Below are 16833 nucleotides of genomic sequence, written 5' to 3'. Positions count from 1 at the left end.
GCTGAAAAGCCTCAGTCATGATGCAGAGCATAATATAAAAAAAGACAACAGCACATTTCAACATTTTTCATAACTGTGATTGTTTTTAGCTTGACAGCTAGCACTATATAAATTTTAGGGACTGGGGTTTTCATAGACAAGAGTTAAGAGTTTTCTAGAGTAAGAGTTCATGTGTTCACTCCATGATGTCAGAGAAATCCTGCAGTGTTTTAAACTTAAACTCAGAGATTTTAAAATCACTTTCCGTCAGACTCGGGTCTTGTAATGATCACAAACACATCATAGGGGTAACCAATTTTTAATCTTATTTTCAATTTAAAAATTTATTTTTAATTTTTTTAAAACATTTTTTTTCCCTAATTGTGCCAATGAGAATATTACTGGAATGATATGATTGTGAAACACTGCAATAAAATGTAAGGTTTGCTACATTAATACAATTTCCCATCAGACTGATGACATCACAGAGGTCAGAAACAGAACCAGCAGCCGCCTGCGTCCACCGTCAAAACCACCAGAGAAAAAAACCAAAGAAAAAGAAAATACTCACGGTAGAGAAGACAGACTGTGTAAAACAAAAAGTCCTCAGTAAACATTAATACACGTCATAATGGAGAAAAACAGGCAAGAGGAGGCGAGTGAAATGAAGTACAGGTGAAAGTAAATCCCCTCAGAGTCAGAGTGAAAACATGGAGCTGGAATAGAGCATGTCATAATATCTGGGATTCAAGATCCACTACGTTTCAACACTGACTGATAAAATAAAAATGTGCATCAATATTTCCAAACATTATGAGCCAGAGTTGCTTTTGTCATTCTGATAGTGACCAACACTTTAACGTTTCATTTTGCTTAATAATCTAAAAAAAAAAAATGCCATTTAATAATCTAAATTTACAGTTAAATGTGTAAAAAATGATTTCACTGATTTACAGCTCTGTGGAATAAATTTGAAAATGTAACAATCTGTTGCTTCATTTTTCTTAAAGCAGGAGAAAATGATGCGACGTAAAAACGCCTTTCATTAAGTTCATCTATCCGAGCTTCATGTCAACACGCCCTGAATTCAGTGCAAAACCCGTTAAACAAGCACTTTGTGCGGCTGGAGCGTTCTGCAGCTGCAGTGAGATTGTTTTACATGATGGCCTCAGGTCAGAGGTCACACCAGTCCCTGATTAGACTCTTCATCGTTTGGACCCCAGTTCACAGAAAGGAGAAGAAGAAACGTCGGCCAGCGGCTCGAATCTTGGCTATGGCTTTATGTCGAGTCTCGTTTCCGCAGCAACCAGTCAGGAGGTGGAAGTGGGCTGGTGAATACGTCAGAGTGTCCGGTCGAGCTTTGGGACGTCAAAGTTAGCTTTCCTCCTCTTCCTCTTCATCGTTTTCAGTGCAAATCCGTCAGAAAAGTCTTTCCGTCTCTCACTGAAGGAGCTGGAACAAAGTGCTTCAGTTCGCAGGGGACACGTTTTTTTTTTTTTTTTGTTTGTTTTCAGAAAGTCCTCAGTAATAAAACTAAAATCTCAGTTAAAACAGGAAATATACACAATCATATGTTTATAATATATTATGTACATTTTACATAACCGCTTAAAAAGTAAAGCATGGCTGCCTTTTCAAGGTGGAGGACAAAGTGCCGTCACTTTGCATAATGTAAACATGAAACAGTGGCTGTGTTGCTGCTGCTGCTAAAAAAAACAAAACACTTTCTTTACAGATTCAGTAACAAAAACACACAACTCTCGTTTCCATGTGCAAATCTGACATACACAGCATGTCAGGAAGAGCAAACAGCAACACAGCGCGGCTGAGGTGTTCACACACGCAGGCAGAGCGTCACAATGGAAAACTGGAGCAGAGAAAAACTCCCCACATCTTACTGCAGTGCTAAAGGCCAAACTGGGTTCATCTCTTCAGCAGAAACCGCCTCGTTTACGGCGCGTCAGTCCTGAACCTTCAGCAGAGACTTGAGGTGAACGCTCATCTGCTCACGGCTCTGGCTGTTCTGCTGCGGCCCGTCCTCTCCGACCCAGTGGCTGGGCGGTTTGGGTAAGACGCTGGGCGACGGCGGCTCGCTGAACTTTGGCCCGGCGTAAATCTTTTCACAATCTTTGAGGTATTCGGCTTCGGCGGAGGAGCCGGTTGGGAAGGTGACGTTGTTCGAGGCGTTCAGGTGTTTCTTGGGTTCGACGGAAGACGAAGGCTTCTTGGGAGTGCGGTTGTCGTTCTTTTTAGCGGCGGGGGAAGCGACGGGCGATTGGCTCTGTTTGGGTTTGTGGCTCCTGGTGTTCACATTGTGGGCGAGTTGATCGTGTCGTGGGAGGTGACGGGGCGTCTGGACACCTTTAGGCTTCAGCACCTAAAGATAAAGAAATTATTAAAATGATGCATTACTAACATTTTTTCTATTTTCCAAAACCATATTTGAGATATTAACTTTTAAAACAGTTTGTCGTTAAAATGAGGACGAAAAGTGACAATGAAGAATCATAATCTTCCTAGTAGCATTCTACAAACCTGAGAGCAATTTAGAGTTTGGATATTTTTGAAAATAAAGTAAAACAAAACAAAAGTAAAGATGTAGGTAATTAGTTTAGCTTTCATTTCAGTTGAGAGTAATTACAGTGAGCTGCTGGTATTTCCTGGAATTAGGAGCCACAAATACTTGAAAGTCCCTCTAAACGCATTTATTACTGCATATTTTAATAGTTCAACACCAAATATACCGTAATGTGTATTAATACACACTGTAGAAACCATTTTAGCAGTACTGCAGAAGATACCAGCCAATCAGTGTCAATCATCAACTAATTTAATCATTGATTAATCATTAACAGAAGCTAATGATCCCTACAGATCCATTCTTTGCTACAAATGATCAAGTGAACGCTGATGTTGCATTTAAACAAAATGTTTGCTTTCTTTTAAAGAAAACTATTTGAATTATTTATTTTCATCTTTGAATGCATTTCTAACATTTTATTTAAAGAAAATGAAAAATATGCAGAATGTGCCAATTTTTTTAATGGGCTAAAACTAAAATAATTGTTAGTTGCAGCCCTACTTTTGGATGTTTTAGATGCGCTCTGTGAAAAAATAAAGTTTAACTAAAACTGATGATCAGTCACTCATCGTTTCAGCTTGAAACAAATCTGCAGTATAAAAAAAATCACTAGGATTCAGGTTGTATTTTATATGTAATTTATGTGTTTTCTGCCTGATTGATGCTAAAATATTCCTTTTGTTTTGCTCCATGAACATAAAAACAGTATTTATCCATTTTCTATTCACTTCAAATCTCTAACAATCCATCCATGCATCAGATGTGAAGAGGTAAACAAGCATCATTTCCTTTTGTTTCAAACTGAAGCATGACTTCAACAGCAGCTGGGTTCAGTTTCACTCTCTATCAGTGTTGATGTTCAGTACAAACGGCCTCCACCCACAGACAGTTGTGTTCAAGTACGATCCGTCACGTACGCCTGGTTCTGAGTCACGCTGCTGATTGCAAAGGCTTGCAGTAACTTTGGAAATTATTGTTGCTGTTTTTACTTTTTTATCCAAGCCTTTCTCTGGGAGCAGGCATGGAAATTCATACTGGAGAAAAAACTTCAAGCAACAGGATTCAGTTCAAACACATGAATTCCAGCAATTTCTTCAGCCTCAAGTAGTTTTCGTTTTTTTTAGTAGGATTGTGACAAACTGTTGTGTTGTGTTGCCTGCAGTCCTGCATGTCCTACATTCATTACTCTTATGCATACCCAAAGGAAACACAGTTTAGAATTTAGCAGCTTTTAAATAAAGTATGTTTTCAGGTTAGGACATGAAAGAAAATACCTTGGTGTGTGTGTGTGTTCCCCAGAACCGCCGTGCAGAGCTGCAGAACAGGACTGGAGGGAGTGTGTGGGTAAAGGAAGATTTCAGTCCTGCACTTCTGCACCGTTTAGTCAGTTTGATGCTTTTATTTTCATGTTTGCAATCTACTTTTGAGGAGCATGTCAACTGTTAGTAGGCTTGAGCCAATTTTCCAAGATTTAATAATATTAAAAAACGTCTAATAGCTATGATGTTTTACATGATTAAATTAAATGAAGTTGGCACTTGGCTGGCTTAAAACATAGTTATTAGTAAAACTACTTGCAAAAATGTTAACTTTTTACCCATTTTCCTTTAACCAGCTCTCTTTGTTTATGGCGTTCTGAATTATGTCACTAACTTTTTCTGACTAAAGTGCAGCTGAAGCTTTAAACTGTTGCGCACTTTTATCTAGATGTGGTAAAGTTTGGCTCTTCCTCCTTTTGTCTCAGAGAAACCTGTTGTGGTAATGGCTGCGTCTTTATGCGCTGATCAGCAAGTGAAAACAGGAAGTTAAGCTGGTTTTTCACTTATTACTTCACAACAATAGATTGCAACTGCGTCACTGGAAAAGCCTCAGGCACGAAACGTACTTTGAAAATGACTGAATTTGCCTCAAAACTGGATAAGTGTGTCGTAAATGAATATAAAAATACGGTATTTACTATAAAGTTGCTTGGATGTGACCAAATGGTTAAAAGCGTAATAATATGGGACACATTATTGTTTCAGTTCTGCTTCTGAGAAATCAGGAACATGTTTAGACCTGTCATTTATATTTTACCTGTGTTATAAACACTACATTGATAAAATATTGTTTCTGGTTGAATTTGATGCCTCTGTGGCCTATAAGTGTACAAACTTCCGTAAACTCACCTCTTTTTTAGCTCCTTGTTTGACATGATGGAGGGTCAGCACCGTCTGGGTCCCGGTAGGCAGGTGAGCCGCGGACTGGGCCGAATGTCTGTGCCCCGACGAGCCCGTCAGGATGGCGGCGGAGGCGGTGTTGTTGTGGTCGGACAGCCGGATGCTCGGGCAGTGTCTCGGGGGTTTCTGGTGATGCAGCAGCGGCTTCCTGCCTCCCTTCTTCAGCAGCGCTTGCTTCGTTTTACAGCTCGGTATCGGGTTGTTGTTTTCAACGTTGCCGATATTGGCTTCGTCACCGCTCGCAGGAGATCCGTCCAACATTTTTCTGGAGTGGTGGAAACATAAAACAGGCGGCGAAAATCAGCTGCGGCGAAGTTGTTTTAACTAACAACGTCACAGGCTAACAGTGAGCTAACAACTTGCCAAGTAGCTAACTACACTTTTCGAGATGCCCCAAAACAGAAAGCAGTAATTACAAAAAAAAACTTATGTTTGCGTTTTTGTAAGTTCAAGTGCTGAAAAATGTGCGTTTCTGGTCACTGAAAAATGACCGATCAAAAGATTGTTTCTCTGTGGCGCGTCGCTGCTAGACTGATCTGATAAACCAGAAGTAGCTTGTATATTGAGTTTATAGCAGTCACATGATTTCCGGTAGTAGCCTTTCAAAATAAAGAGGGGTGTGACTACAGTGTGGATGAATTTAAAATTTCAGAAATTGCATCACAAAGTCTAAAATGAGTACGTGGTAGTCAGTAAGCACTATTAAACATATCTATATGTATATATAAAAATAGACTTATGATGATGTGTAACAAATATGTAAAAAATATTGGCATAAACTAGTAAGTTACTTTCTGTCTTTTTTGTGCAACAATTTGCAAATTTTCTATTTTCAACAACCACTACAAATCAAATTAAGTTCATATTGTGTTTTTTTAACAGGCACTGCCTAATAGAGGAAATTTGGCGTACCAGCTTAGTTGATTCTTTTCAATTGGACTTTTACAATCCTGTGAAAAATTATATGCACTTGTCTACACATTTATAATTTTTGCTTCTGTTACACTAAAATGTGTCAGATCATCAAACAAATTTTGGCTAATTTTAGTAGTTACAATAACAGACAAAGAGAGATTTAGACCTATATCATACATCCTTGCATGATTGTATCAATTCAGCCAAATATAAGATTTTTTAAACATTAATTATCTCCGTAAGATTATGCCAGCAATTCACTAAATGTGAATCCACTTTGACTAGGCCACTCCAGAACCTATTTATTCATGCCATTCGTCTGTGAACTAGAAAGTATAGCTACATCAGTTATGTTCACTACAGTCTGGAGGAAGAAACACAACATCACACACAGGAAACATAATTTAATACCCCACAGTTTTATTGTATAAAACATTACCTGCAGCTGACCAGCATTCATAACATTCAATAAAATGTTTGTGTGAATTCTCACTACACTATTTTTTCTGTCAAAACCAGGTGTCCAAAAACACTGACAATAAAAAGGTGGGCTGGTACTTTGTTGTTTTACAGTACATATTATTAGTGCACAAATGTTTCAAAACCAACTAATCAAGAAGGAGAAACACAGGAGCTTTAATCTACTACAATAATAGGTTAATAGCAACTATTTGGCAAAGAGAACAAATAAACCTAGATGTTAATCTCAATCTCACTTGGGAGGACATATTAAAGGTTTGCTTCAGTACAAAAAATAGATAATATAAACAATATACAAATACAACATAAATAACTAGGTAATCCATCCCTGTAATTGTAGTACATATCATTTGTCACAATGACCATTGAAGGCAAATCAACGAGACAACGAGGCTCCTGGAGGTGTTTGTCCGTCGGAAGCAGCGGCTGAGTTTAAGGCTGAGCTTCGGCTTCAGGTTCGTCGTAGATGTAGCTGCCCACGCCTCCGGTGTTCACACCTGAGGAGAAACACCACATTAAATCAACTTTTCTGGTTACACTAAACTACAGCATGAGATGTGATCACGTTTTTATCGTATATCAATGTTTCTGGACACTATTTTTCAGAGAATTGTAAATTGTTTAAGAGTTTGTATTGTGATCGCAAAATTATAATGAATAATAATAAAAGGGTGATTGCCATAACATGTCAGCTGACTTCCTGTGGAGGACATACTGAACTGTGACATTAAAATTAAAATAAATTTGATTAATGGAAGCACGGCAATTAAATAAACATTTTTTATATACCAGTAAAGTTTTTGCGTTAGGATGAGGTGGTTTGTTAGCTGTGTCCAAAGTTAGTGTATTTTGCAAAACTGCGATGGAAAAACCTTTTTCACATCACACAAGTAAAGTGATCAATAACTGGATGTTGCCACTGGTGTAAAATACGAAGAAGACGACGACAGGAAGTAGTTGGAGGATCATGACTCATGTCATTTAATGACTTATTGCATGAACAAACTGTGTGATTTTTATATGCATTTGTTATGTAATGGAAACACCGCAATTGTGAAATTGTGTTTTTTTGACATTATTAACAATATTAACAAAGTTTTAATGCCTGGCAAAGAGAACAAATCATTTATCATGATTTGTGCCGAAGCTGCACAGCAAATAGGTTTTTTTGGAGGCAAAATAAAGTTTCGGAGCTGTTGCAAACTGTTGCAAACATTTGATCACTTCCGAGTCGTCATCACGAGTCAGGATGAGTAAACTGAGGAATTATCAAGGTGAAGACATTCAGGTTGTCAGAACACAGCAGGACTTTAGTGACTCAACATGACATCATGTCCATGTCAGCTCATAAAACCTTAAACCAGGCCAGTCTCTGTCACACTTCCTGAAAGGGTTTATTGTTGTGGCGGAGATCATTGTGTAATCCACTTACACAACTCGTACCTAACTAAAACTAAATGGTTGTCTGCTTCTTTACTGATATTCATTAATATTGGAGTAGTTCCATTAATAATCGTAATATTTTATGATGCATAAAATATTCAGTATCCTAATCACTCATAATTTGGACTACATTTCCTCCTTGGAATCTATCATGGGTCTAGTGCGCTGATTAAAATGTAAATTTAAATTCCAATGATAACGTGATTATCTTTCTTGCTTTCTTTGTAGTCATGGTTACCCCCATTGATTGCCCTTTAAGATTGCTCATTGCAACCACCTTATTCGTGCTGCATGCAGGATTTGTATTAGTTTTAATCACAGTAAAAGTGTCTGTCTGTCAGCATCAATGATGACATTAGTGGCAGTTTTAGTTTCTGATCTGTTTGTTCCTCCTGTTAACATTTCATATTGATTCTATTCTCTCTCCAAGGCCCAGTAATCAGTTTGCTCTTCCCACAAATATTCAATAAAACCACCACTATCATGTACCTGGTTCTAATAAACGTTCAAAGTTATAAATAAAGTCCTGAAAACTGTATTTTAGACTCTCAGGGGTTTGAGCTTCTGCTTTAAATCCATTTTTCCATCAGGATTGGTTGGATCAACGTCTTCATACCTTTGGGTCCAAACAGCACAGCGTAGCAGGGTTTGTGGCAGTAAGGCTGTCCATCATGCTGCAACAGGAAGAAAATATTATTTTAATCATTTCTCTTTTCATCTTTTCCACTTGTGTACATTTCATAATTTTTATGATGCTTCAAGTACTACTAGCACAAGCAGTAGTACTACAACTGAACTACTGGTGATATTACAGTAAAATACAGATGCCTGCTTTTTATTGTGTACAAAATTTTGACTAAAAGAATAAAAAGTTGTTGCTTTCACATTCCTCTAAAAGTTCTGACTCTTTACTTTGACTAATCTATGCCTGACCACCAGAAAAACATTTCTAATTTACTTTTTGGAAACCATAAATACATAATGCAACATTAGCTTTGTATGCAGATGGTATAATCAGTAAAACAAAACTATCCTGCAAGTATTTACCTGGATAGGCTACATTTTATAAATCCTCATTTTTACTTTTCACACTTTACATTAAAACTTTCTACATAAAAATGGGGCTAACTAAAACTTACTCTGGAGTGTTTGATCAATCTAATTTGGTATATTTGATTTGAAAGACATGTTTTACAATGAGCAAAAATATGCTTTGCAAAGTTTTGATCTATTTAGCTAAAATGCTCCCCAGCTGCTCTTAAAATCCTAAATAATGAAACTATGGCCTGTTAATCTACTAAAACATAAAACCTGGAGGCAAACATAACAAGATTTTGAACCAAACCAGCCTCTTTTATGTCATATTTGGGTTTAGATTTGAAACAGAAGACAACCAGGACACAACAACTGCCTGGCCGAGAGAATCTCATTACATTTTTCTGCTTCTGCAGCAGGAAAGTGGAAGCAATTTTTTCTATCATTCTGTGCCGTGATAATGCCTTGTGTTAATTCTAGATCAATTTTAAACTTTGAAAATTATAAAGTTTAAAACATCTCTATCTGGTATTTGGGGATCAATAATCCAACCTAATGACAAAATATGACAGATATTTAATCCATGTCACTTGAAATTTAATAGCCAAGTAAGTAATGCAAGCAAGCAATCGTCTGCGATTGCAACATTGACTATGTTGTGCAGCTCTATGTGAAGTAAAACAAAATCTTCAAGATATTATTGGGTTTTTTTATATAGTGAAGCCCAGATTCACTTTCCTCAGATTCTTTCATAAAAAAACTGAATTGCTGTCATTTTGCTAAATCCTGACTTCCAGTGCAGTGTAGTTGTCTATCTGCACTGGTTGCCCGCCTGCACTGGTTGCCCGTCTGCACTGGTTGCCCGCCTGCACTGGTTGCCCGTCTGCACTGGTTGCCCGCCTGCACTGGTTGCCCGTCTGCAGTGGTTGCCTGCCTGCAGTTGTTGCCTGCCTGCACTGGTTGCCTGCCTGCAGTGGTTGCCTGCCTGCAGTTGTTGCCATGCTGCACTGGTTGCCTTCCTGCACTGGTTGCCTTCCTGCACTGGTTGCCCGCCTGCAGCGCCTCACCTCTGCATGGCTCCCTGGAGCCAGAGTCTTACTGCACCTCTCACAGCGAAGGCAGGGCCGGTGCCAGTTCTTTCCCAGAGACGACACCTTCTCAGCTGCACAGAGAGACCACCATGGAGACAGTCACTATGGCAACCAGTCGACTGAGTCACCAAGACCCTTCTCTGACACTGATATGATACTACATTAGATATTAGACGTGGGAAATAACGACAGATGCGCTCACCGAAGTACACCGTCTTGTTGCATCTGGGGCAGATGTTTGGTCCGCCGGAGAAAGACGAAAAGCTCGCAGCTGCAAAATGTCACTCAGTTAGGTCATTTCTTCCATTTGTTTGAAATAAATTTGAATTTAGTTTGAGGTAAATATAAGCTACTACTTTATTTATTTTGCTTTTTTAAAAAACAATCCTTATAGAGGAACAGCACTTTTTTCTAACACAACTTTCCGACACGTGACAGGTTTTCTATTTCTGCTCCACATATTTCTCACCCTTCACTGGTCCCCGTGTGGCTCTTTTCTCCTCCTCCGGTTTGCCAAGTGTTGCCATGGAAACGGCTGCCGGGGCCTCGTTGACAGGAGCGTCGTACATGTAGGAGCCAGCTCCGCCGATGTTCACACCTGTAGAAAGAACAAAGGGGGAAACAAAACAGAAATGGTGCTTCATGCAAACTTTAATGAGAAAAATCCAGTCCAAGAGAAAATCTGATTAATAAGATGAAATAGCACCTTTTGGTCCAAAGAGGGCAGCGTAGCAGGGCTTGTGGCAATACGGTTTCCCATCATGCTGCATAATGTGAGAGAATAATTCAAAAAAACATTTTTTTATTCAAAAAGGTTGAGTTACATAATTTATCTAACTTTAAGTCCATATAACAATTTCACATGAGCTTGTTTAAGGAATAAATACAGACAGTCTTCTCTTTGTGCTTTTCATTTTGAAGCTATTTATACCACAGCAGAATAAAAGAAAACTTCGCATCAGTTCACAGTTTGTTATTCTGCTCTGTGAACCAGAAATATGACATTTCAAGCTGCTAGTTGCAAGTTATGGATTGTTTACAGCAAAAGAAACACATGAGTCTATTTTCGCCTCAAGTGTTTAGCAGGAATTTTATATAAAAAGTTGTTTAGGTATAAAATCAGCAGCATTGTCTGCTCTGTAGAAATGTTCATTTGTCATCCAGACATCAGTGAAATTTCTCCCTCAGCTCGATGAAGGAAAGTCAGGAATCCTGAGCCACAAATGACGTTTTTTAGTCGAGTTTTTCCATGTTTCTAACTCAACATTAGGCTTTACATGAGCACATAATTAATCCTAAATTGCCTAGTCTGCATAATTTCTATCACTCGCCACATTAATATGATACAAAGATGAAGCCATTCACTACTGAGACGCTGTTACCAGCTCAGTGTGATTCATTGTGTTACTTCCCTGTTAGAAGTCTAATAAAAACAGTGAAAGTTGCTGAAGCAACAGCCAGACAGTCTGATAACTCTCCTGCTGAGCTGTTAACACCCTGCTGCTTTATATGTTGCTTTTCAGATGAACTGAAAAGAAAAACCTGTAGAAGATAAAAACTGACATGAAGCCAATTTTAACCTGAACTGAGCATTAAAGTGTGAAACTGAAAACAAAAAGCACTCCACCTTTAAGACCTATTTGTCTGTATGTTACTGCTTGGTCTCACTGACTCTTCCTTCAGTTGTTTTAAATATTACTTCATGACAAAAAAAAGTTTCTTTCTATAAATAACAAAATGTCCCAATTTCATAAAAACCTATGCGGAGTTCCCCTTGAGTCGGTCTTTGGACCCATTTGGTTTATATATCTTCCCTCTTGGTTTTCTCATCTGTTGCCATGTAATGTAATGTTCATGACATTCAACTATGTTTCGTTTAGTTCATTGACACAAAATAAAATGAGCTCCTCAAACTAATAGAGTAAAAATACTAAAACTAAAAACATTATAAACCAACATTTGTCTGACTGATGAGTCAATATGATCCTGATCTTCTGGTGAAAAGCGATCAGATTTCCTGCTGCAGCTCCTCTTACCTCAGCATGGCCGCCGGGGTTCAGCGTCTTGTTGCAGCGCTCACATTTCAGGCAGAATTTATGCCAGTCTTTTCCCAAAGAGGAAACCTTCTCCGCTGTGCAACCAGAAAACAAACAAATACGTTTAAATGTCTGAAATGATTCTCTGAAGTCCTGTAAAGTTTGACAGAAAACATTGCTAATTAGATTTAGGATTCCAAATTACTTTTTAATACTGAGCAAGAAATGATAGTTTTGATCGTTTAGGAATGTAATCCAGCTTTAATGAAAGTTTTATTTTATAAGCAAAAACAAAACAGAAGGAGTGAAAAATGAACCTGTCCTAATGCTTCATTACTGGCACAGTAAAACGCAGGAAACCTGTTATTAGTGAGAAAAAAACGTGTTTTTACAGCAGGCACTCCTCCGCACTCGTCTCTGAAAAGCCTCCATCATTTCTCTTTTTTCCATTCTTTCATTCAGGCATTCATCCGGTCTGCTGCTTTTGTTTCAGTGCATTTCCAATCCCACATCACTTCATTCATTCCTTAAACTGTGAATCTCATCAGGCAGATGAGCCGTTCATCATCCTGCTAAATCATTTCCTCTCCGTCTGTTATGCAAAGACTCATTCCTCTTCAGCTGTCACAGAGAATGTTCCAATCATTTAAACGTTTCGGTCCAGAAAAATACCTTTGGAAGACAGAGAGACAATGAGAAGGACACAAGGAGGAAGGAAAAGACAGTACAGACAGGTCTCCGTCCTTAAATCTCATCACTGGAGGCAAATAAAAGAAAGACAAGATAAAGTAGAGCACTCAGAGAAATGAGAAGAGGGATAAATTGTTATTTCTGACCTTTTCTCCTCCACCTACACGTCTCTTTCTGCTACTTATGACCGTTTCCTCCTCTTAAAAAGTCAATTCATTCAGCAGAACCTTTAATATTAAGACTTTCTGTCATTATTTAGCTCTGGAGAACATTACCTGTTTTGTTTTAATGAGACAGAAAAATCTAGCACCAGAAAAAACCCCAACATCAGTCTGCTGTGAATAAGAGCAGTGCAGCTGTGTCACCGTGTCGACTGTCTAAGTGATAGAAAACACTTAAAGGCCACTTACTGTAAGAGTCTATATCGGTCTAAAGCACATTCTTTCCACTGAGATCTAAAGGTCAACGTCATGAGTCACAGATTTTCCATTTTCATAACCTTTTTAGTCCATTTCTGTTTCTACATCTAACTTTACTGAAGCAAAATATCATCCTAACCCTGACTCCCACAGGGAACCTTCATCCTAATTAACTTCATCCTGCGTTCGTGTTTCTACAAAGTGGCTACTTCATAATTAACACATGTTGGCTGACAAAATGTCTCCCTAAGGATGATCCTTCACTGAATCTACACAGAGGCGGAAACAAAAACGTACTTTCTTACAGTACCGGCCTAATTCTTGATCTGGATCAGTTGCCAGGCAACCATAAGAGACCACATGAAGTCCCATATCTACAGAGATGGGTATTTTTGTTACCTGTAGCATCATCAGTCAGGTACAAGTTAGATAAGAATGTCACTTCACTGCATCATGAATGCAAAAATATCTAACCTTCAATAATTTCTATATATTTTACATCCAAGCAACGAGACTTTATTGTAATCTTTTAAAGTTGATTCTTGAGGGACATTTTTGGATATTTGCTATTTTTAAAAATAATTTTCAGTAAAGTTCTCATACCTAAATTACGAGCTACCTTAACATAAATGCAAAAACTTGGTGAATAATGCCGATTCTGATTCTGAATGAAGTATTTACAAGAAAAACTTTGATTGGATGAAAGAGAGAAAAGCGACATAGAACCAAGCATTCAGAGTTGAGTGCGTCCAAGAACAAGCACTGAGTGAGTGTGTGTGACATTTAAATGCACACATCACAAGCTATTATTTGTTCATATGGATATATGTATTCATATCAGTCTCACTGTGTGCTCAGATTGGTGGCACAAATATAACTCCATACTGTTTTTTTGGCCAAGAAAGGTTTTCTGTTTAATGTAACTTCAAATCATTTGCAGATTTTTGTAGAGCATGTCTAAAATATTTGATAGAAAATGAAGCTCAGGAAGCTGAAATACCAGTGAACTGTTATATTTGACATGCTATTGGCTGGTGTTTGTAAAGCAGCCAATCAGTGAGCATCATTCATTTTCCTTGATGCTGATTGGCTGTACTTTAAATATTAGCTTCTGTGGTAGTGCTAACATGGTTTCCATTGTGCATATTAATAGATTTTATCAAACAATCCTGCAAAGTTCAAATTGATTAAAAAGTTTTTCATCTAAGATTGAATCAATTCACTGACAAAAAGCTTTCCTGGATTAGGATGTAGCAACAGCGACTTGACTTTTAAGAAATTCCTTATTCCAGCAGACTGTAAAACTCGACTTCATTCATTCAGATTTAATAGATCAGAGAAAAGAAGCTCGGGAAACAAAATATTCCAGTAAATCTGTTCCTGTTGTAGTAATTAGTAAAGAAAACCTCTTCAGGAAGAAAGCAGAAATATTGATCACTTTAAATGACAATAAGAAAACCACAGAATTGGGAAAAGTATTTCCACAGAGCTGAGCATAAAAATATCGGCCCTGTTGGTTGTAAATTAAAGCTTCTAGTAGATGAAATCTTCTTGGCCCAAACCCACAAGTGTAACAAAGAAGGAATGAATAATCATAGCCAAAAATCTGTTGTTGTTTTCCAGTTCTTACATAACTTCACCTCTGACCTCTGTCTAGATAAACAGAGCAAATTCCTCCAAATAAAAACCTTTGTTCAGGCTCAATACTTCCTGTCAGGAAGAGTTTGATCAGAGAGGCATGACGGACGGACAGAGGGAGTGAGAAGTTCCCCAACAATCATTTATCTGTTTCTTCTCCTCCTGAAATATCCCAGCAGATAAACTGAGCCTGATACAACATGACACTTCCTGTTTAGTTTCAGAGGCTGGCCCGCCTGTCAGGGTGATATGTGACAGAGACGACTGACGCACACAGAGCACTGCGAACGGTGAAGCATGACGAGAATCCCACAAGTTTCAGAAATTCAATTTTCATTATTTTAAGGTAAAATATATCTGCAAAGACTCTACATAAAATCTACATTAAAAGGTTTTATTTTTGTCCAATTCATCTTTTTAACTGTGAAAAATAATTTTTATTGTTATTTTGGAAGTATTGAGAGTCTTAAGATAAATTATATAAGATCTATTAATAAATACTTAGTGTAAAAAATAAAATTAACCAAAAATGATGTTAAGGTCTTGACAACACAGAGGTTGGACACCTTATGTTGCCCTTTAATAATGCTAAGCTAACATAATTCCCTGTGAAGCCGCCTGCATGAGGCAGATCATCTTTCTGACAAAAACTGACATCAGATTGCTTTCATTCAGGCTGCAGGGAGGAGTTTGGCTGAGATCCTCCTGGGAATTCATGGAGAGAGAACAAAAGGGCGATCGATCCATAAAAAACAACGCGCTATTACTTAATAATTAACCGTGCCAGTCGGGTGTGGCTCAAAGTCTCGGCTCAAATTGTAATTTATTGTAAACTAAAACACTGATAGTCCAGCACTGGAACCAAAGACCTGCAGCAGAGCAGCTTCTGTTGGGAGTTAATGAGACATCAGGGATTGTTTATGAGCTTCTGGTGTCTTTAAGCACTCAGGCCAGTGAATGGCTCACTGTAATCTTATCCTCAGACAGTGGAGCCATTACTGCTGGATCTGGAGCCGAGGCAGAACCAATCATCTGTCAGAGTCTGTGACTCTGCAGCGGAGACGTTTTGGATCAGTTTTGGAGAGGAACTGTCACTTTCACTTCACATCGGACGCATCAGATATCTGTGCAGTGAGTGTGTCTGACGTTACTGTCACACAATCACTGAGTGGCTCATAAAAGCTGGGATGTTTCTGTAAACTTCACAAAAAGTATCCAACTATACCAGCGTTTAATGCTACAGTCAGGCTGAAAAGGCGAAACAAATAATGCATTAAGAAGATTAATGTATAATAGGATTTTCAGACAGCAGTGCAGCAGACAACATGACTACGCACATAAATATCCTTGAAATGGATATTCTGTGGGAGGAGTGATTAAAGTCTGAGTGGGGCTGAAGTGACTGGTCTGACTGGCTGAACAGCAAAAATATTTAACACACAGAGCAAAGACAAAGTCATACAGTAAAGGAAATAAAAGACTGGAATCAGACTCTGCAACGTGGATTCGCAGTCTAAATCAGTGTAAAATTTCTCTATAAGCAAAGATTCATTAAATTAAAAAAACAACATAATATTTACTTAAATATAAAATGCTGAAAACATTCACTGAAACTGTTACGTTTTAAAGTTTATTAAAGGTCAGAGTCCTATATTTTAAATCATAATTAAATCTCCCAACCCCCCAAATTATCATTTCATTTTGATAAAAAAAAAAAATCTGAATTCAGCTTAAAATCATTTCGAAAATGTGAATTCATGTGACTCAATCTTAAATCCTACAGCAGAAATAACCCAATAAATGTGTTTTAGTTGCGTTTCTTTTGAGACACAATGAGAGATAAAATATGCAAAAAAAATAAAATAAAACAAAAAATAAAATCCCACGATGTCTGGTTGAGTCTAAATAACCACAAATCACTGGAATCATTTCCTATTGATAAGACTGAGCAGCTTATCGCTTATTACTATTTACATTGATAAATGTGATCAGAGGCCAGCCCTCCACCCACCAGTCAACGCCCCCGGTCGGAACCACGGTACCGGTACCTCTGCAGCGGCTGCACAGCAAACATTCACTCACCGAAATACACCGTCTTGTCGCATTTTGGACACTTTGACGCCATGATGGGAGCGGAGCGGACAGGATGGATGGATGGATGGAGCGTGTTTTCAGTCTGTCCTCCGGGTGGAGAGGCTTTCTGTCTGCAGCTCCGGTGGACCGGACACACCAGACACACCTCTGGATGTTACTGCTGCTTTAATGACGATGAGGAGACTCACATCCAGCCTCTACTGGCTCTGCTGC

At 38.3% G+C, this 16833-nt stretch overlaps 2 protein-coding genes across 2 annotated transcripts; both read right to left on the bottom strand.

Annotated features, from left to right (window-relative positions):
* Positions 1–284: 284 nt before the first annotated feature.
* LOC102218205 (proline-rich nuclear receptor coactivator 1-like) lies at positions 285–5328 on the bottom strand. The gene is made up of 2 exons (XM_005806436.2): positions 4729–5328; positions 285–2356 (listed from the first exon to the last, which is right to left on the bottom strand). Exons 1-2 carry the CDS (start codon positions 5038–5040, stop codon positions 1940–1942), a joined length of 729 nt encoding a protein of 242 aa, XP_005806493.1. The 5' UTR covers positions 5041–5328; the 3' UTR covers positions 285–1939.
* A 763-nt stretch (positions 5329–6091) lies between these two features.
* On the bottom strand, positions 6092–16833 carry LOC102218464 (cysteine-rich protein 2-like). The gene is made up of 8 exons (XM_005806437.2): positions 16609–16833; positions 11780–11874; positions 10450–10507; positions 10213–10341; positions 9946–10014; positions 9720–9814; positions 8234–8291; positions 6092–6671 (listed from the first exon to the last, which is right to left on the bottom strand). The coding sequence occupies exons 1-8, from the start codon at positions 16649–16651 to the stop codon at positions 6607–6609; spliced, it is 612 nt and encodes a 203-aa protein (XP_005806494.1). The 5' UTR covers positions 16652–16833; the 3' UTR covers positions 6092–6606.

The sequence above is a fragment of the Xiphophorus maculatus genome, chromosome 15 (genome assembly GCF_002775205.1).
Source record: "Xiphophorus maculatus strain JP 163 A chromosome 15, X_maculatus-5.0-male, whole genome shotgun sequence".
Taxonomy (NCBI): Eukaryota; Metazoa; Chordata; class Actinopteri; order Cyprinodontiformes; family Poeciliidae; genus Xiphophorus; species Xiphophorus maculatus.
Note: the sequence above shows the minus strand (reverse complement) of the source record. Positions and strands in the feature narration are given on the sequence as shown.